This window comes from Lytechinus variegatus, chromosome 1, assembly GCF_018143015.1.
Source record: "Lytechinus variegatus isolate NC3 chromosome 1, Lvar_3.0, whole genome shotgun sequence".
NCBI classification, from domain to species: Eukaryota; Metazoa; Echinodermata; class Echinoidea; order Temnopleuroida; family Toxopneustidae; genus Lytechinus; species Lytechinus variegatus.
Window position 1 is genome coordinate 37,412,856 of NC_054740.1, and position 21,248 is coordinate 37,434,103.

General features: G+C 37.0%; 1 protein-coding gene across 5 annotated transcripts; it reads left to right on the forward strand.

Moving 5' to 3' along the window:
- The first annotated feature begins 119 nt into the window (after positions 1–119).
- Positions 120–20,616, forward strand: LOC121413193 (beta-alanine-activating enzyme-like). 5 transcript variants are annotated; one of them, XM_041605954.1, is made up of 15 exons: positions 120–375; positions 1,257–1,549; positions 3,655–3,775; positions 4,693–4,922; positions 5,673–5,862; positions 8,677–8,876; positions 10,459–10,553; positions 13,270–13,451; positions 13,613–14,338; positions 14,871–15,790; positions 16,289–16,437; positions 17,279–17,442; positions 18,205–18,336; positions 18,762–18,893; positions 19,487–20,616. In XM_041605954.1, exons 2-15 carry the CDS (start codon positions 1,320–1,322, stop codon positions 19,910–19,912), a joined length of 3,897 nt encoding a protein of 1,298 aa, XP_041461888.1. In that variant the 5' UTR covers positions 120–375; positions 1,257–1,319; the 3' UTR covers positions 19,913–20,616. The 5 variants fall into 5 exon arrangements, with proteins under 5 accessions (XP_041461888.1, XP_041461885.1, XP_041461897.1 ...); XM_041605951.1 differs by having other exon boundaries at positions 121–375; positions 8,629–8,876; XM_041605963.1 differs by lacking the exons at positions 120–375; positions 1,257–1,549 and adding an exon at positions 3,250–3,338 and having other exon boundaries at positions 8,629–8,876.
- The last annotated feature ends 632 nt before the right edge of the window (positions 20,617–21,248 follow it).

A 21,248-nucleotide genomic window follows, 5' to 3' on the forward strand; every position in this document is an offset into this window, starting at 1 on the left:
ATCAGTAAACAAATATATAATACTTCAAATATTTTTAAAATTATTAAAGGGTTAATTTAATCATAAATAATTTTGTAAAACCGAATTTTAAGTAAAGCCTTTCTGTATTCGCCTCTCGGCAGCGCATGCAGCTCAACAGCTGCATACATATCAGCTGATGAGCTCGTCGCACGTGCACTTTAGACGTAGTGCGAGGTCTGCGCTCGACGATACTATACCGGTACACTGCCGATGACGTCTACCTACCGCAGGGACATGGACGGGCTGGAAGTTCGACAGATACCGCTCTAGGACTAGGCGCCACTGTCCGACGGTGAGCTGACTTGCCCGGAGCCGACGGAACCTGGCGCTGGCGTAAAATCCAAATTGTCTCTGGTAAAATGAAAGGAAACTATTTTCAATACTTAATGGCCGTAACTTGTTAAGGAAAGAAGAATGGATAAATTTTAAAGTGAAAGAAATGGTTGTTTTCCTAGCAGTAGAAAAGAAGAATTAATTAAAAAAAAAACAAGAAAAGATGGGAAACTCGCTGATGTTTACGCCGTCATCTTATTTCTTATTGTTCTTTACCAACAATACAGACGAGATATCCTCGATGTGCGTCTGTATTAACGTTAGCGAAGAACAAAGAAGAAACAAGACGGCGGTGTAAACATCAAGCATTAGCAAGTTCCCCCGTCTTTTCATATTTTTCTTGTTTTTTTAATAAATTCTTGTTAAAACATGTTATCGATATAGAAATGTTGGAAAAGAAGTTTTATCCCACTTACCGGTACATGATTTAGGGCTAGATCTTTTAGAAGGAAAGTAGAAATCTCGGGGGCGAAAGTTTCACGTTTTTTCGCAGTACACGCACTTGAATAGGACGCAATCCATGGCTCCGAGCTCCGTGGAGAGTAAGCCAACGTTAACCCATTTCCCATTCCCAATATTAAGTGTTAACTTACAGATTGTAGGTTTTTGATACACATTTCATAGTATAACCAGTTGTGTGCCCGGACAGGTTGTGTGTCCGGACGATCAATTTTAGAGAGTCATTTGGAAAAATTTACAAGCGAAGTTTCATCAATTTTAAGTACAAAATGTAAGGAAATATTATGGAGAACAAAATGGAAGATAATTACAACTATTGAATTCATATTTTTAGTGTAATCCAGAGACAAAAAAGAAGGCTTCAAAAATATGAAGTGTCCGGACACCCGACCCCCCATCCTATATTGTGATATATTTTCATTTGTTTCAATATTTTGTCCAAGGTCTACAAGCAAAGCTGTATCCTGAGAGACCTTCATCATGATCATTAACCAAAAATCACCAAAATGACTGAACCGAGTCTTCACAGGCTCTTGATGCACACCTGCTTGAAGTTTCCCAATCGTTTGGCAGCCATATTTGATGACAGTCACCATGGTGCTGGAATGGTGACATACGGTCAAGTTCTGGAGACTGCAAATACAGTGACATCTTTTCTGAGTGCTCACTCCAAGTGTGGGGAGGTTATCGGCCTCTATACCGACCCTAACATTTCATTGCCTGCTTTTATTCTTGGGTAAGTTTAACAAAAGTCAAGTCTGCCTAAGTCAACCATCTATTTGTAGAAAGCCAGTCCAAGCAATTTTTAAGATTCGACTATATATGACGTGTTATTTAACTTCTACAAGTCAAATTTGAAACAGATATCTTTAGTCACAACTCCCAAGAGTTTGACTTACGCAGAGTGTATTGAATTGGGCCCTGTCTCAAAGTTAATGTATTGGTTTGCAGACATTCTGCTAAATCATGTGGTTACCAAAGATAAACTTTTATTTTTCAGCTATCAACAAATTCATATTTCCTCTCCCTGTAAAATACTTTCATTTTTGCACCCCTTTTAAAAGGTGTACTGTAAGCTAATTAAAGGAAACGGTCAAATACTCTCAAAGTTGAAGCAATCTTCCAGATCAGATAATGTGAGCTCACAAGTCAGATTTACCCTGAAATCAAACAAGGACTGAAGGCACGAAAGAGTCTTTGCAAGAACCATCTTTCAATTCATGCTTGTTTTTATGATGCGCTGTATGAGACACCTCGTAAATTACCTGCACACATACTTCATTCATACATACTTATAACGTTAAAGTGAGCAAAAACCGTTGATTATAAATAATGTAATATTTTCATGTGATTTATTCTAAAAATCGACTTAAAAATGAGCTTCATGGTTTTGTTGGTTTTATGACAAATTTCCAAAATGCTCCTCATACAGAGCATCATAAGAAATGGGCGGCACGAAAGCGGTCAATGGAAAGACCCCCTTCATGAAATCTGCCCCTGCTTTCCATCGTCTTTAGATATTTCAGAAATTTAAAGATATGGTAGCTGAAGCAGCTCAGTGTTTTAATTCATTTGATGGCAGTTTGGTTGCCTCCTCTCCAGTGAAACAAAAGACCTTTTGAATAAGCCAAATCGTAGTTCCTTTCTGCGCATGATCAGAGGAAGGTCATTTGTACTAAAGTGACATGGTGGTTTAAAATCTAATGAGATAAGCACCAACTTTGATGTCTTGATTATTCATATATTCTTTTGAATTGTGGTTTTCATTTACATCCACAAAAACAACAATGCGTCCACGAACGACTGGTATTTCACAGTTTGCCACGTATATTGTGCAACATGCTATGATATGCATTCAAAGTAGGAATGCAACAAATACCTTCATAAAGTGTTAAGTGGTGTGCTATTCTAGTCACCTGGTCTATTCAATTTCTTCATCCTGCTATGTAAGGCAAGCTTACGTAATATCTTGCTTTGAAATCTGCCTATCAAAATGAAAGAAATAAAGGTCATTTGACCAAAATTGTCCATGAAGTAACTACGAACTGGTCTATTACTTGCAGCCACTATCTCTGGGGATGTAGACTGGGAACTTTTCTGTCAACAAGATGGACAATTTTGAATGCCTTTTGTTCCTGGCTGTACAAACTAAGAACCCTTGAAACTCAGTTGTGATCTATTCATGCCATTTCACATTCAATACAAAGCCTCTTCTGGAAGATTTGGAGTAAAAAAAAAAAAAAAAAACACCCACACAAAGACACCCAAGTCCAAGTGTACAGTGAACTCCACTTGAGCTAATCCCCCTTTTGATCCTTTATACTTCCTTTATAAAAAAAAAACATGTGGGTATAATAAATGAAAGACTCCAGTCACCCAAGTAGAAAAGCAAAGAAAGCCTGCTACCTGTATAATTATAAGGCTGATAGAAAACTTTGTGTGGTAACTGAGGGATTTCAAAAGCAGTGTTTCCATATCAGGGTTTATGAGAAAGAGCCTTGAGACCTCCCAAGTTAGTCTGCATGGTATGTGAATTCATGTTAATGTTGTAGTCACTGTATCTAGTCTTGGGTTAAGTCAGCATATGCATGCTTGCTGTACTCCCGCCAACTCTTTTGGAAAACATGAAGTCACCGAGCAAGCAGGTTACTACTTACTAGACTTACGGGTGATTTTTGTTTTGAAGGAGTCCATTGAGTCAATTCTAGTTGTATCCATGTTGAATTCATTCCAACCTTTAGTAGCGGTTTGAGGGAAGAATGTAAATTGTAAACTGTGTGGTGTTTCATTCCTGTTTTCTCTTGATCATATCACATATATTATTTATTTATTTATTGGTAGTATTCTACAAGTGCCTGCTGCCTATGGTCCAATTGATCCTCATGCTCCTAGTTCCATCAATGAGTATTTCATCAGAGGGGCTGGCATTCGTATCATCTGTGTGGAGAGCAGTCTATTGGAGGTAAGTATAAAGGCAAGCTAATATCTACCACAAAAATGATGACAGTTATTAGTGCCAGGAAAGAGCCCACGATCTTTAACAGTTTCGCCCCTGAATATCCTCAAAACCTATTCTTTGGGGCGACTATTTGCTATAAAATCTCACAGTATCTTCTGCAACAAAAACCCTATTTATTTTATGATATTATTTACATGTGTATATCTATTTCTGATCAATAACCGTCAATGTTAAAAGAAATTCAATGGAAAGTTTCATTATGATTGCTATGCTTGCAGTTTCCATCCTTGCATGACTTTCAGCTGAGTTTTCTTCTTTCTGAAAAAAAGTTGCTTTAACAAATTTGTTAGAAAAAAGAAAGATTATCATTCTATATAGCATGTGAATGATAATCCAGATAAGTGATTTTGAGGCCTATTATTCTCCTCTAGTGATGTTTTAATTCTTATTCTCCTCTTTCCGTTGAGTATAGTCCTCTTTATAGAGTATAATCGTACTTGACTGAGGCCGCAATCACAAAAACACATGACATTTGGTGTAGTTGAACAAAACTAAACTATAGTGCAAGTAAAAAGATGCATCTCAACTGGAGAGCTAACGAGGGTGAGTGGTTCCAGGTGGCCCCTGAAAGATTCAGTTGAGGAGCCACAACCACTATTGTAGGCAGGACATTCCAAAAGCAGATGGTATTTGGGAAAAAGCTTTGTTGGTAGGAGAGGATTCTACAATGCTATTGTTTGAATTATTCGCTTGGCTAAATTTGAAACTTTGCTTTATAATCATTCATATTAAGATATCTTTTTGAAAAGACAAATCACATTGTTATCTAGGAAAATATAGTCACTTTCTTGCATGAAGAGACCATGATTGAAGTTGGAAATTTTCTTTTGTTCATTTTTCTGCGCTACTCACTTCTAAAGCACTTTACAGACAGTCTTGGTAAGATCTTAGATTGGGAATTTTGTCACGATGTAGACCAAGAGATGGTGTCATGTGGACTAGTTCTAGTGCGACTAGCCTCCACCAAGTACAACACCGAGGACAGCTCTTCACCTCTGGCGTATGCTCTTCATACCTCAGGCACAACAGGCAGGCCGAAGATTGTGCGGGTACCACACTCTTGCATTGTACCAAATGTCCAGGATTTAATGTAAGTCACAAATTTGTCTTATGATTGATTTTTTTATTTTTATCTATCATAATGTTTTGAATATTATTTTGGCACTTTAATTATAAAGACTTATGTGGTGGTAGACCAAGGAGATATTAGACAAGATCAGCATTACACAAACAAAGAAGTGATGGGGAATGGGTTTTATGTACTAAAGAAGATTCAATGACAATAGAACAATAGATTGATACATGAATGGAATACTAGGCATTGACTATAGAAAGAATGTCTTTGCTCTGAAGCTCTAAGCCACTTCACAACTTGGCAGCCAAGCAGAAAGCGCCTCACTCAGCTCTCTAGTAAAGTATACATGTTAATGTGTATTTGAGATACTACAACTTAGTTCTAGTTTGAACATTAAGTGACACAGGACTAGCCTACATGTATATCAACTTTTTGGAGAGTTGCTAGTTGATATGAATTGGGCCATAATTACAGTTTGGAAAGGTAATTGTTCAACATGATTTTATAAATCTTTTGCATGTATATGGCTTCCAGTTTAGTGGAGGGGACATATGAGACTTTTGTCTCCAGTGTATGACTACATTATATTAATGTTTATATTGGGGTATATAGCATTGTTTAATTGTTTTCCCCATTAAGTGTGTGATTTCATATTTGGCGAATATTCCTTGTTACACACAGATGCAAGATATCACAAAGAAAGGTATTTATGATGTTATCCGTATCCATGATAATTTTTTCTTCTCTATCCCATTATTTTCACAGGATGATGTTCACAATTACCGAAGATGATGTGGTGTTCATGGCTTCACCTTTGACCTTTGACCCAAGTGTAGTTGAGATGTTCATGACCTGGAGCAAGGGAGCGGCCCTTCTGATTGTACCCACCAAGCTCAAGATGGCCCCCAGCTCTCTGGCCAGAGTCCTGAGGAGGAACCATGTGACGGTGCTTCAGGTAAAAAAAATCTGGGCTTTCATTTGATTTTTAAAAGAAAATTAAAAGTCTGCTTTATTTTGCTGTTTTTTTTTTTTTTTACAATTCAACTGTTATAATATATAATTTCTTCCTAACTGGTCCTTTTCAATGAATTTATTTCAATGTCATTGGAGCTGTCTAGAAAAACCCTTGAGGGGTTTGTACACCAGCAAATGTCCATTTGTATAAATGTTATTTGATCTATATTATAAAAATAAAATGAGTAATATAGGATTTGTATAGCGCATGCATCCACCATGCGAGGTGCTCAAGGCGCTCTCATATTACCTTGGCTAAGCAATATTATTGTAATATTGTATTTTGATTATCATATTTATACCTCTTGGTGGCACTATTTCTATATGGAATAGAATTAAATTGATTTGAACGCAAATGCATGCATCACTCTGCTCAAAGTGAAAAAAAAAATACTGACATGATATTTGTAAATGGGGTTCCAGACTAGAAATTCCAGGTAATTTTGTAAATTTTATTAAGATAGAGTAAAAGTTTTATATCACATTAATTAAGGTACATCACATTTTTTTTTATATTCAAGCAATATTAAGTGTACTGTGCCATCCAAATTCAAGTTGATTCCTACTGATACATAGTGCTAAATACAACAAAGAGTTTTAAACAGATGGGAACTATCCAACACATTCCTTTTAAAGCCACTTTGATGCTGCAAGAATGAAATATGTTAGACATGTTCTTTATTGGATTTGTCCTATAGATTGTAGACAAAAGATTCCTATTGTAACAGTAAATTTTGCTGGGTCTATCTATTTTAATCTTTACTCTTACATTTGGCTTTCCATACTTTATTGTTTACATTCAACTTGTTTATTTCCATTCCAACTAATCTCATCCTTCTTTCCATCCTCTCAATCCACATACATTGTCATGATCTCATCTTTCATTCCATCTCCACAATACATCCCACCGCTGCCACTAGTTGTAACATGACCGTTTGTACTCTTGTAAAAGCATAGCTTTTTAAGGATATTGGTTTGGAATACTAGTGAAAAAAAAGTAATATGTTTGAACAAAAAAAATGAAGAAAAATAATTATATATTCGAAAATACTCATGCAACAACAATATGCTGATACAGATTGTATTAATATGCATGTATACTATTTGTACTTTTGCAACTAACAGTCAGATGGCCATTGGTAATAGCTAATACTGATTTGAATAATTCTTATTTCTCTTCAAAAAAAAAGTTGAAATATACATTTTTTTTTCATTCTTTGAACTCGTCTGTTTAGGGACGGCCGCTATAAAAAAAGTATCAATTACATTGATTGGGTTTGGACATATGGCAGTTCTGCTGATTGTTGCAAGAGTAATGACTTATTGATATTACTCTGAATAGTTGAAATTTAAGGTTCCTTCATTATTTTTTTATTTTTGGCCTGTTTAAAAAAAAAGCATGAATAGAAACTTAAAAAACTTAGAGTGTATATTGAAAAATGGGGACATTTTTAATGAAGAGGGAATTTTATGTAACAGTAAATTTTGCTTGGTCTATCTATTTTAATCTTTACTCTTACATTTGGCTTTCCATACTTTATTGTTTACATTCAACTTGTTTATTTCCATTCCAACTAATCTCATCCTTCTTTCCATCCTCTCAATCCACATACATTGTCATGATCTCATCTTTCATTCCATCTCCACAATACATCTCACATAGCAACACAGGTTCATTGCATTTCATTCTTTCATTCAGTTTCCCCTCAGTCATGCTTCCTGGTTTTCCATTAGCTTTCAACTCCACATGGTCTTATTGTTTAATTCTCATTAGGATTCAGTTTAACTCATGATCACCCTTCTCTATTCTCTGATTGGTTCTTATTTTTAAATAGGGTTAGTTCATTTTATAGTTCATACCATTTTCCTTACATTTGATTGGTTGATTTCTATGATTATCCAATGTGGGTACATTGGCAGAAGATAAGATTGGAAAGTAAAGTCAGTGCTGATCTGGACTTCATCTTGTTAACTTCTAATTTATTCTGTGTTCACCCTATCTTCAGTTTGATAATTTTAGTTTAATTAAAGGAGAGCTTAGGAGATTGAATGTACAGGAGAGCATAGGAGACTGAGTTTATGATTTTACAAGAGTACAAACGGACATGTTACACTATCTAACTACATGTACAGACTTACTGGCTAGGTAAAATAGGAAATGTGCTTTTGTAATGGTAAATACTTCCTGCTGCCTCTGGTCAGATATTATGGGCAGACACATTGCTACATGTAACTTTTACAGGGAGAAGCAGGAATAAATAAATACACTTGGGTTTTCATTTGTTTGACATCCATTCAGTTCAGTTTGGTATTTATGCTATGTACTTTAGGTAGGTAGATTTCAATAGATAAATTTTCTTTTATTCTTCATATAAGTCACTCTCCTACTTCTCTGATAATCTTCATTATATTCCTATTCAGATGTACTCTTCATTCCATCCTCACATCTGGTTCTTTCGTAGAACATTCTTCATTACATAGTCGTTTACCCATCCTCATCCCATTACTTTCTCATTGGTTTTAATTTCATGAATTGGGTTACTACATTTCAGTTGGTTCTTTTTTTTTTTAGCCACTTACCATGCAACAAATAATTTTAGACAAACCTGCTGTACAATATAAATGAGGCATGAGATCTTAAGATATTAAAGAACAGGCCGTAAAAAAATCACATCTGACATTGTTTCATCGTCAATTGTCTGAACAGGCCACACCATCTCTTGTATCCCGCTTCTCAACCTCGACCTTGCAACAGGATCTTCTTGGTGCTTCCTCCACCCTTCGCATCCTTGCATTTGGGGGCGAGTCCTGTCCCACACCAGCTACCATTGCCTCTTGGAGGGGGCCTGGGAACCGGACGGAATTCTTCAATCTCTATGGCATCACTGAAGTATCCAGCTGGGCATCCTGTTTCAAGATTCCAGAAGAGTGGCTGGAGCAGAGACTAGATCAGCAGTGAGTACCAAGCAATATTGTCCACTTGAGAAATTGTTTAAATCACAGCCCAAGAATATGTTCATGTTTTTGGTGAGCTTTTGCCAGCGATACTGCTGACTTCATCAGGCCCGGTTGTAGATGACATTGTTGTTACAACGGTCTGAAGAGGATTTAGGGCATTGCAAGCAAAAGCTAATATCAAAACAGGAAGCTTTATGGGATAGTGATAGAAAGGGCAATTCTATAACCTATATGTATGGTACATGATGTCTGATCCTTGTGTGTGGGGCCTTCATAATAATAGGCATTTATATAGCGCAATCTATCTATAAATATTCTATTCCGAGGTGCGTCGTTCTTATCATTCTTACTTCGGCTTTAGCTCGAGTTGCTTTTCAGCGCCTTCCTGATGTAATTTGAAGTAGAGGCCTGTCCTTTCAAATCTTCTCTAATAGACTTTGTACACATGACGCAGGACAAAGCTGGCCTCGACTACACCCCTGATAAGTTTTCATGGCTGTCTAATTTCTTCAAATGTGCAAGTTATCATGGCTTAAGAAATTGAATTAGTGCACTAACTCCACTATGTATAGAAATGGGGGTCAGATGTACCAATAGCGCCATCTTGAGAACTACTCATACCTGGCCAGTTTCCTGAACCATAATGCTAGTGTAGTCTAGTAATATAGACCCACTTGAATGATAACATGCTAATTAACTACTCTATACATTTATACCGCAATAAATATGTTACCAAGTAGCAAAATAATTACTTTTCCTCTCAAAACATTTTAGTTTCCCTGTACAATTATAAGTCAATTTATTCTGTGTAGTATTAGTAGATATCTGAAACGTATATTTCAAGACTATTTATTTAAAAAACACAGTCAATGAGAGACCACACACAGTTCACTTCCCCTTTAAATGTTTAGATGTAATCATTAGTTTACTGTCTCTCTGTCTTTGAACGATCTGAATCATCAAGGGAATCTGCTTCATTGTTTGTATTTGGCTTGAAAATTGATTGACTTCCCCCCCCCCCCACGACAGCCTCTGAATTTCATTTCTTTTCCCTTTGAAAATGAATGGAAGTGTGTCTTAATATTCCCAACGATTGTGCTTGACCATTTTGAAAAAGGAAATCTCTGACCGTACATCCATAACCCAACATCACTCTGATGATTGACATTAGGGTAAAATACAAAATCAATTTCATGAAACTTTCAATCCATGAACATTATTGAATAATCCATGAAAACACAAGATTCAAGGTTTATTAAAACATATGATCGCAGCTTGTTAAGCTGAATTGACAAATGTTTTACAAAAAAGCATAAAAATACACATAAAATCAACAAAAAAGCAATGTTATAAAAGAATCAAGAAATTTCAAAAGCAATTGCGGTATAATCATGATTTTAATGAAGAAGTGATCTTAGTTTTGGAAAGCTTTGAAAAAGTACATAAGTTGGAAAATTAAATTCACTCCTAAATATAAAATTCTTGTTAAACACAATTTAAACTGAGGTTTCCTCAGAATACTTAGTATATCATCATAGAAAGCCTTATTATATTAAAGGTTTTACTTTTTTTCTTTCAGTATTCCATTAGGAGATGCATTAAAAGACACCATACTTCATGTTAGAGATGAAAGAGGACGAGTGGTTCATTCAGGCATAGGAGAGGTTTTTATTGGTAAATACAAGTAGCATGTTATCTTGATAAGGCCTGTTCAGGCAGCAGCTCTGTATTTACATGTATTTATATTTTTATTTTATATTTTATCACATTGAATGAAATTTATTTGAAAGTTGAATTTCAGATTTGTCACTTGAAGATATAAATCATGAGAGATTAAATTAACAATTATCTATGACAAAATTCAGTGATTATTTCAAAGATAATTCAATTTTAAGACGAAATAAGCGAATTTCCTTGGAAAGAAATTTTGTTATACAGTGGAAATATGTGGAAATGTTTTGTGCATATACCATAAAATCTGTTTGTGGTGTGGTGTCTAAAAATGGTGGTGTTACAGAACAATGCTTTTCTTCTGGGTTTTTTTATGCATGATAAGTGCTATATAATGCATGGGATTTTTGTATTGCATTGATGTTAGTGTGAAGAGCAGGATAATATATTTCTCTTGAAGATAAATGCCAGTTGTGGTAACGATCTCAAAATGAATTCCATCATAATCCAATAAAATGGTCACCCAAGTGTATGTACGTATAAATAAAATATACCGTAAGTAACGGTGTATTAACCGCACCTTTTTCTCGGCGGGATAGAAGCAAAAGTCGGGGGTGCGGTTTATACACGGTGACGGGTCTGAGCCAGCCCGCCGTAACCCCTCCCGTACATGTACGATGTCTGCCAGTTCACAACACATCGAGTGGCCGGGCGTAGCCGCCCAGACAATGTCGTTTAGAGGGGTATGAGCCGCGGGTAATGGGAAGCGATTATTACAATATTAATTAAATGTTGTCCATAACAAACGCACCCACCTTCATGACACTAATTTTGACTTTATTCTCCATTCAAAGTAGTGAAGTTCCCTGGCTAATTTAAAAGAGACGCCAAGCATACTCGGTAATATTTTGTCACTGCTGAGCGAGAGTTGAGTGAGCTTAGAGATTGCATTGTAATGTGGTTATAGTGCGACTTAAGCTGGCGCTATTCAAAATCCTGTTTCGCGCCAGCTTGTTTTTTTTCCTTCCTGTTTGCTTTTGGTAAGATACCATGTAAACCACGCACAAGAGAGACGGCACGAAGCCATAAAAAACAACTGGAAAAATGTCAATTTGTAAATTCTTTGTTTCTTGAACCTTCCTGTAATCCCGTATCCAAAATTCATGCTAAGACATCAAATTTCTGAAAGTGATTGTGAGGTTGTGATGCAAGAAATGTGAATGTTTCTTCCTCCTTCCTACGCCGGGAAAGACACAAATCATAATTTGATAAGATGTACTGGTATGACTGGTACTGTATCGTAGTTTGCAATGTAATGGCAGTGCTGTGTGTGTACACTGTGACTGTGAGGTGAGTGAGTGTGTAAGTTGCCAATATTGTCGGGACCGTTCTTTCTTTCTAACATTTGTAAATGAATTGATCAAGAACAGCAGATTTCCGCATACCGGTAATCTCTTTGGATACTTTGAAATCTTAAAAACTTACATTTTGTTTCTTCGTACCTCAATATGCATGTAAATGTGAGATTTTTTTTTTTTTTTTTTAGTCCAAAGTTGGGGGTGCGGTTAATACACCGTTACTTACGGTATGTACCAGATGACTCTTGGAAAAAATGTGTCATTACTGAGAAATAAGCAAAATAAGCACGGAATTCCATAAAATGTCGAGCATTTTCTCCAAGTAATATTAGTACACTGTCCCACATGTGCCTTTTTGTGTCAGTGATCATCAGAATTATCGGTTTTCAGCTAAACTTTCATGATTTCACAAAGATAAGTTTATTTCAATGCGCTAGCTCGAGATCTGTGATAATATTGTAGTAATTTACCTTGATTTTAATGACTTTTTCTTGAATTAATTGTTTGCTGCAACTGCCATCTTTAACCTTTAATAGAACGCTTTAATTATACTCATAAAAATACTGTTTACAGCACAGGGAAAAGAAATATTACACAGGGAATTGAAGCTCTAGAAATTCCCCATTCAATGCAATGTCTTAGCTTGTCCTATGTGTTCCATGACATTTGCTCCGGCGACAATTGCTCCACTCTTAATTCCACACACTATTCGAATGACCAACTTCAACCCTGGGTTTAACACAAAACCCTACTCTAAACCTAACCTAAAACCGTATCGCAACCCTAACCCTACATCTTAGACAAAATTAAGCCCGGAGTAATTGTCACAGGAGCTTCAATGTTACAGATTTAGGCAGTAGGTTGCAGTAAGTAGCCTCCTTCCACCCCCATTTTTTTGCCTGACACACCATATATTTCACATTCAGTTATTGTGTGATTTTGTTAAAGGTCAGGACGTTTGGTCAGGTGCTCTTCCGTGATGTTTACATAAATAGAGACACAATTCAAATTAAAATTTTTGGTGATGATTGACTCATGAAATCCATAAAAAAAAGTTGTGTACAGGAACACATTGGGTGATTTCAAGTCCGGTGTTGGCCTTGGTGTTGAAATTTGGATTGCTTCCCCTAGCTCCAAAACTTATTCAGTTTGTAAAACTGATCCAGATCACATTATTGACATCTCAACAACAAGTCTGTTTCTTCGGGACCATCTTCATTTTATATTTGGTGTTATAATCTTGTAAAAATTGACCTAACACCAACAGGTCAATGCTGAACTTGAAATCACCCATTTCACCTTCCCTTGAATAATTCTCTCCGTCAGGCTATATTTTACCAGGAAATTTTCTTCCATCTCAGGAGGATACCATCGTGTGTGTTTCCTTGGCAATGAAGAACTTCAAGTCGGTAGAGACCAGCTGATCATGAGAGCAACTGGAGATATGGTAGAGGTCACCAAGAGAGGTCGCTTCTTCCTTGGTCGCCGGGATGATCAGGTCAAGCGCCATGGCAAACGAACAAGTCTCTTTCGAATTAAACAGGTGATATTTTGTTCCACTATTACAGTTGAACACTGTCATGGAATTTGTATTTACATAGTAGGGCATCTTTAACTAGACCTGATTTTGTCATGCCTTGGTTGTTTAATGATTATCATAAAAGAATAAAACAGCATCCTGCTTCTTATTCTGATCTCTAAAAGGTAATTGCAGCTTGTCCTGGTATTGGATCCTGTGATGTTATTCATAGAGATGGCAGGCTCATTGCATTCTACACATTAATCATTAACAACCCTACCTCAACGCCACCTCCATTGGAGTTAGCCGGTCCAGAAAATGATAATACCCAGAATTCCGTATTACCTTGGACAACAGGCGAGCCATCTCTGCCATCATCTTCACTGTCGACGTCGCCATCATCAGTAGTAATGCCAAGACTAGACCAAGAAACTTGTGCAGTATCAGCTGGAGTAGAAGAGCTATCACAAGTGAAAGAATCTACTCCTTCAGTGGCTCAAAAGGATAAAACAACATCAAAATATATTTCTTCAATGCAGTTGGCAGAGCCATCAAGGTTACATTTCAATCAGAAACCATTCTCTGGTATATCTGAAATAGATGTGGGTGACCACCTACCTGATGATAGCGTACATTCAACTTCTGGAGCATCAGTTTCATCAGACTTATTGGGAAAATTAGCACAGCCTTCAAGGAACATAATAGAGTATCTTCGAGGTGCTCTTCCAAACCATGCCATCCCTGACAAGTTTGTCGTCCTCCAGACTCTCCCCATCACAAGACATGGCAAGGTAGATACCGGTGCCCTCAAGGAACTGTATCAATGCCTAGAAGCATCCGAGAAGGAGAGTAGAGAAAGGGGCCGAACCTTACCAGGAAGATGGGAGGAGATTGTGGTACAAGAATGGAAGGTTAGTACTCAAGCTCCTTGAATGCCAAGTAATTTGAACTACCAATTGATACCGGCAGGGAATCATAGATATCGTGACTCTATCAGTGGAGAATCTTGAGACAATTTTATTTCACCTTTTGTGAAGTGAATACGGGTGGCAGATGTGATCTCCATGATCGATAGTAAGGCAAGCTGGATCTATTGCAGTCAGGGATTTCAATATTACCTTGTTATAACAATTAAGATTATATGAGAAAAAATGTCAAATTAATAACTGTTGTTAGGATAAGTACAAGATCTTGTCATGAGGATCCCTGCAATTTTTTCACCAGTATTTTTTTTTTTAAGGAAAGGAGAGCTGGAAATATGGGGACAAAAATTCCTGCCTTTTCTAGGATATCTATCACTAATGTTTGTTGCCTTCCTGATCTCTACATACATGTATGTTGATGTAAAACAAAATCTTGTTTCATCTACATGTAGCTTTATCTTGAGCTGACTTTATTATCAGGTTTCCATAATTTTATGACATTTTCCCCTGTTGAAAACAGAGCTCTCTCTTCCTGGCCGAGTCAGATGCAATCAGAGACCATGACTCTTTTGTGACTCTTGGTGGAGATTCTTTCCAAGCTCTTCGCTTGGTCCAATCTCTGGAAGCTTCCCTTGGCACTCCTCTTCCTGATCTCATGGATGTTCTCCTGCATCAGACATTCCTCGAAGTTCTGGAAACAATCGCACAATGTCTTCAAGAGACTTCTTGCCAACAACATCTTGAAAACTATCAAGATATGGAGATCAAGAGTCAAAAGATAAGCTATCATGATTCAGAAAATCGTGACAGAGAGAGTTACAGACAAAAGGTCATTGATTCTGTCCAGTTTCGAGAAACTCATATTCATCATCACCAAAATAATTTAAAAGACAGTAAGGAACAGTTTATGAATGAAACTCTGGACAATGCAGTTGTTACAGGCACCAGTCATGAAACTGTACTTGATCAGCTTAATGATTTACCAACTTTAGAAAATAATTTTTTAAATGCATCGTTATCTCAGCACCCAAGTGATTGTCTTTTAGAAGTTGACTCTTCAACTGGCAGAGGGGAAGCGGACGATGGTATCCTCACCGGACAAAGACTCAAACGAAAACTGTATTCTCTAGATCCTTTAGATGATGCTTCTTCAAAGAAGCCATCGGGCCCAGAGACAGCACCTCTGTCGGGCTCAAACAGACTAACTTCACCACCAGATACCAAAGAAAACTACATCGTTTCAGTAAGAAGAGGTTGCCAGATTTCTCATCACGGCAGTTTTCAGAAAATAGCAATAGAGGGGGACTATGGACACTGTGAGGATCCATCCATTGGGCCATCAGAACGTAGTGGAAAGAGAGGAAAGCTCACATTTGAAGAAAGCTGGAGAGTGGACACTGGAAAGTGTGTGGATGCTTCACCTCTTGTGGTTTGTTCAAGGTAGAGAAATCTGCTGATTTGGATAATGAATACATTCAATCACTTTATTTTTTTGGAGGGGGTGGTAAAAAGTCCTTACTCTAAAGATTGGATTTTTTCCCTATATATTTTTGAAATATATTTTCTTGTGTCCCAAGCAGATACCTTGTATAATCTTTCATAGTCTGTATAAGAACGGTGCAGGCACTTGTTTTTGTAGGTTTTTTTTTGTTTGAAATATATGTGAATGTGCATGTATATAATGTTTCACAATGCAACAAGACCACATTTTGAAAATTCTGACAAGTGTCTATTTCTCATTGCAATATTTGGGAGCTTTTATATTTTTTTCAATGTAGGGTTTTATAATTGTGATAAGATGCACATATATATTACCACTGTCAAGTACATGTAAATCAATTTGTAGTGTGAGAGGATTATATATTTATATGAAAATGATACTTTCCTTATTGAAAAACATTTGCTTAATGTTTCTTTCTTTCCCACTGTATGCTGTAGCTCCAGCCAAACAGTTTATATTGGTTCGCATTCTCACCTATTTATTGCTATCACCATGGAAACTGGGAATGTGTTATGGAGAACAGAATTGGGAGATCGAGTAGAATCATCAGCCTGTCTGTCGGCATGTGGAAGATTTGTCATTGTTGGTAGGAGCTTTTTCCTTAACCTCAAAAATAAATTAAATTATACAGTATTACATTGTTTTGAATATTTAGTGTTAAGTTGCCAATAAGAATTCATGTGATATTTGTTGGCATATAAAATCAATGAATAGAATCTAAAGTTATTCCAAGTTGAATTGTTTTTACAATCTGTCTTTACTTTGCTCTCATAGAATAAAATATACATGGCAAACTCATCATTGGTGATTTGACTTGTATAATATTCCACAAAATTTGTGAACACCTTTAATAGATTTTATAGAAGTCTTTTCAAGAATTTTTTTTTGTTGAGTGGCATAAGATATGGCACAGCATGGGTCAGATTATTTTCCGATTGCTAAAAAAGCATGAATGCTTGTAAGCAAGCAAGCAAGCAAGCAGAGGACCGACGGCTTAAGGTCCACTCCGAGGTACCTGGTAATGAGGATTAATCAGGGGTGTGAGAGTTCAGATTTTTAGCTGATTTCAGATTTTTTATATTTTTAGTTTAATTTCAGCTTATTATGGCTCTCCCCTGTAAAAAAACTTATGGGAGCTCTTTCTATTTCAGACTTTTTCAGCACTCTTCAGCTTTTTTCAGATCTTTTAATTTGTGACCACTCACACCCCTGATTAATGCCATACCAAAGGGCACTAGTTACAGGAATTCGAAACCCTGCTCTTCTGACCGAGCTATCGCGCTTGCATGTGCCATGCAGGTGGGAACATCCCCTCCCCCCATTAGTTTAGGAAAATGGATGTCCAGGTCAGGAAGAAATAAGAGGCAACATACCCTTCCCCCATCTTGTTTTTAGGTTCCTCAATCAATACTAATTTTTGTTTCCAGGTTGTTATGATCATTTTGTGTACTGCCTGTCAGCATTGAATGGACACATTTATTGGAAGTACGAAACTGGCGATGTTGTCAAGTGCTCACCAGTCTGCGATGTCACAAATGAACTGGTCTACATCGGGTCACATGATCAACACATCACGGCCTTGCGAGTCAAGGTAATTTGAAAGAAATAATACGGGTTTCAGGATGCGAAATGGCAACTTTTGTATTGGGAAAACTCTTATAATGTTAAGAGAAAGCATTAGTAGAAATTCAACAGTTTGTTGGTAATTGATGTCATTGTATAGTAACGATTGAATATTTCATTAAAAAATAATTCTAACCTCATTGTTGTACTATAATCCACAAGGATTAGTTTTTGGTATAAAGACAACAGATATATATATATATATATATATATATTGAAAATTTCCCCCATAAGTTTTTTGCACCACCCTAGATCAAGATATGTGAATTTATTCCTACCCAACGCTGTTCGGTGCCCTTTCCAACTGTTGTGATATCTTTGGGCTTCTGCATTTGGGCAAATTCTACAGTAATTCATTTCTGAATCCTTTAGTTTGACTTTCCCCATCTTGAAGTTCAATTTGCCCTAACCCTTCGTATTTTCTACCTGTTTTCTACTCCTTATATTACTGAGTTTTTGCTCGGTGATGTGGAGTGAATCCGACAACGCAGCAAAAGCATTGAAAATGCAAGTCAAATTAAGGGTCGTTGAATCGGAGCAGTAGTTTTGTCCATTTCAGAGCTGGCGAAAAATGGTAAATATGTTGGTTGTCCAGAGTCAGGGACGAAACTGCTGTTTCGATTTACCTCAACAAAGACTTAATTGTCGTGAAGGGCATTAGACAAAAGATTCTCTACGTTTCAGAAAGCGTTTGCCAAGCTATTATGAAAACTCTCAATTTATTTTTTAGGAGGAAACATTTGAGGTAAAATGGCGTTCACATTGCGGAGGAGGTTCTGTCTTTGCCTCACCTTGTCTTCACAGAACGACAGGAACTCTGATAGCAGCCACTCTGAGAGGAAATATAGTAGCTTTTAACAAGGTAAGACCATGGTCAATTTAAAGCTTTTTTTCACAAGGTATGCCCGCCATCGGCATGTTCTTGATATCTATCGCTTAACAAACTACCTACTGGTCCCTGTGCAAAGTTTATGTCAAATACAGATTTTTTAGTTGATAGGTGAAATTGAAATGTGATATAAATATGAAATTTGATTATTTATGTTTATAAATTGTGATTGTTTATGTGAATTTCATTTTTCAGAAGTCTGTAGGTGAAATTGAAAGATAAATGTAAAATTTGATTGTCAGATGTTTCATAATGTATCACAAAGCACTTTCTGATGAGTTATGTCAATGCATCACATTGTTTTATGTCAGATTGACAACTTGTCAGACAAAAACATTGATGAAACACTCTTCTGTTTCAAGATGATCTTATATGAAAGTTTGCATTGAATACTGCAGGAGTCTGGAGTGAAGAAGTGGTGTTTCTCCTGCCCCAAGCCTGTCTTTTCATCACCTGTTGCTATGGATAATGGTGTTCTGTTTGGATGTGTAAATGGCATCATGTACTGCTTATCACACACTGGTATCAAGGTAGGTGTCTCAGATAGATACAGACTGGGGGAATGTTTTACAAAGAATGAAAGATAAATGCTAGTTGTTGTAACAGTTTCAAAATAAGTTTGTACAGAATGCATAAACATGACCGCCCAAGTTTCTGTTTGCATAAATAGAGAATATGTGCTCAAGGATTCTGGAAGAATTTGTGTAATTACTGAGAAAATTGCCAAATAACAATGGAAATCTAACAAAATGTCTTTTTTCCAAGCAATAATGATACACACCCCACGTGTGCTTATCTTCATTACCGATCTACAGTCTGGTTTTTATCAGCTTGGATTTCAGGATTTCGCAAAAATTAATTTCATGAAACTACCGGACTTAGATCCACAATAAAGTGACAGTAAATCTTAATTTAGCGACTTTCTTGTAAAGTTACGCATGACTAGAACATGAAGCACAAGAAAGGGTCACCAGTTGTGCGTTGAATTATTCTTAACTTACTGATTCATGTTTTGTATTGGTTGTTGCTCTTGGAATTTGTAAAGTAAATCATGAGATCAATGATTATGAGATTCTTTCAAAGAAGCAGATGCATGAATGATAATAATATTCTGCTTTTGCAGCTCTGGACTTGGACAGTTAATGGACCCATTTTCTCATCACCCTGCATATCAAGCCTCTACCCGCTCCATCTGTCGGACTTCAATAGTGACCAACCATCCGGTCGTCTGGTCATTTTTGGCTCGCACTGTGGCTCCGTCACCTGTCTTGACCCCCTGACCGGTCAGCATGAGTGGACTACCGTAGTATCATCCTTCCCGATCTACTCCTCACCTTTCATATTCACTGGGGGCGGTCATCGCAGGGTGGCCGTTGCATCAACGGAAGGTCACATCTACGTGCTAGATGTGCAGACAGGCAAGATACTATCAGAAACAGAGCTTCCTGGTGAAGTGTTTTCATCACCTATTGTGATTGGGAGCAAACGTATCATTGTAGGATGTAGAGATGATTTTGTATATTGTTTATATGCAAAAGACATGGAATAAATTATGAAAATAATGGGTAATGTCAAGATTAGTGTTCATATTGGTATGGTGTTGGCATGCTATAGTGTCAAGGGCTCAAATAAGCCTGATGAATCTATAAAAATCTATGAAAAATATAATTTGTTCTGGAATGTCTTTTGCAATTTCATCAAACAAACATGCAACCTTTTCTGCTGTTTTGGAGCTATATTTCAGCATGGTAATCTACTTGAGAATTATCATGAAATATTGTTATATAACATACAATTTGTTTTACATAGAGTGGTATGGATTTTTTTAATCAATGTTTTTTATGTCTTTCACGATTGGTCCTGCCCATGTCGTATATTTGATAGGTTGTCCCCAGTGGTATCATCTTGGTTTTTTTCTGCCACTTGCAAATGGTTTTCGAAGGGAAAGCCAGAAAATTGTCAACTGGTCCAAATTGCCAAATAACCGTTGATGACGTTGACAATGCATTTGCACATAGCATCTACGAGTTCCTTGTCGGCTGATTTTAGTAATGACTCTCACTGACTGCCGGTACAGTAGGCGAGGGTCTTGAGAAGAACCACATGGGTGTTGGATGCAGCGGGACAACTTTCAAGAATAACGTAGCTCTGAGGCAAAGTGTTTATTTATGCCTTTTAGAGGTATCTGTAATGCATCTCTTCTGAAAGATTTTGGTTCTTAAACAAAAGGGAACAGGAGTGTTTGGTTTTAAATTGATAAAAAGGTAACGATACTTGTCTTTGGAGGCGTAGGTGTAGGCCTCTCAAAAGTATCATACAGTGGTGTGTTTACATGTTCTTGGTTAGGGGTTACATTAGCAAAACAATTTGCATTTTATCTCTACAATTTATAATAATAATATTGAGTGTTGAGGGATATTACCCTCGACTCTTTTCCCTTATGAAACAAATTTTGGCTGATTTAGATCATACTGGCGTTTCTTTGATGACACCCCTTGGTAAAATGAGCCGCAATTTTTTTATTATCACCCACAGCGTCCATCAAGTCATCGATGTTGAAAAGAAAAGGTTTTGTACTGTCATGTCTGAGTCTTCTGGTTCCTGCATGTCCACTATCTCCCCCTCTTCCATTCTCCACATCGTCATCACCCTCTCCCGCCTCCCCCATGTCCTCTTCTTCTTCCTCCATTTCATAGTCTAATCGACGGAGTATTGTAGGAAAAAGATTTTTGATGACTTTGTCTATGTCATCATTATCGGCATCCGAAATGACAACTACTTCTTGGGATGGTGGTGGTGCTTGTCTCGATGCAGCCCCTATCCTTGGCTCTTTGTCAAGTTTAGCTACCAATGGTATCCCACATGGTGTAGTATAGACCATGGCA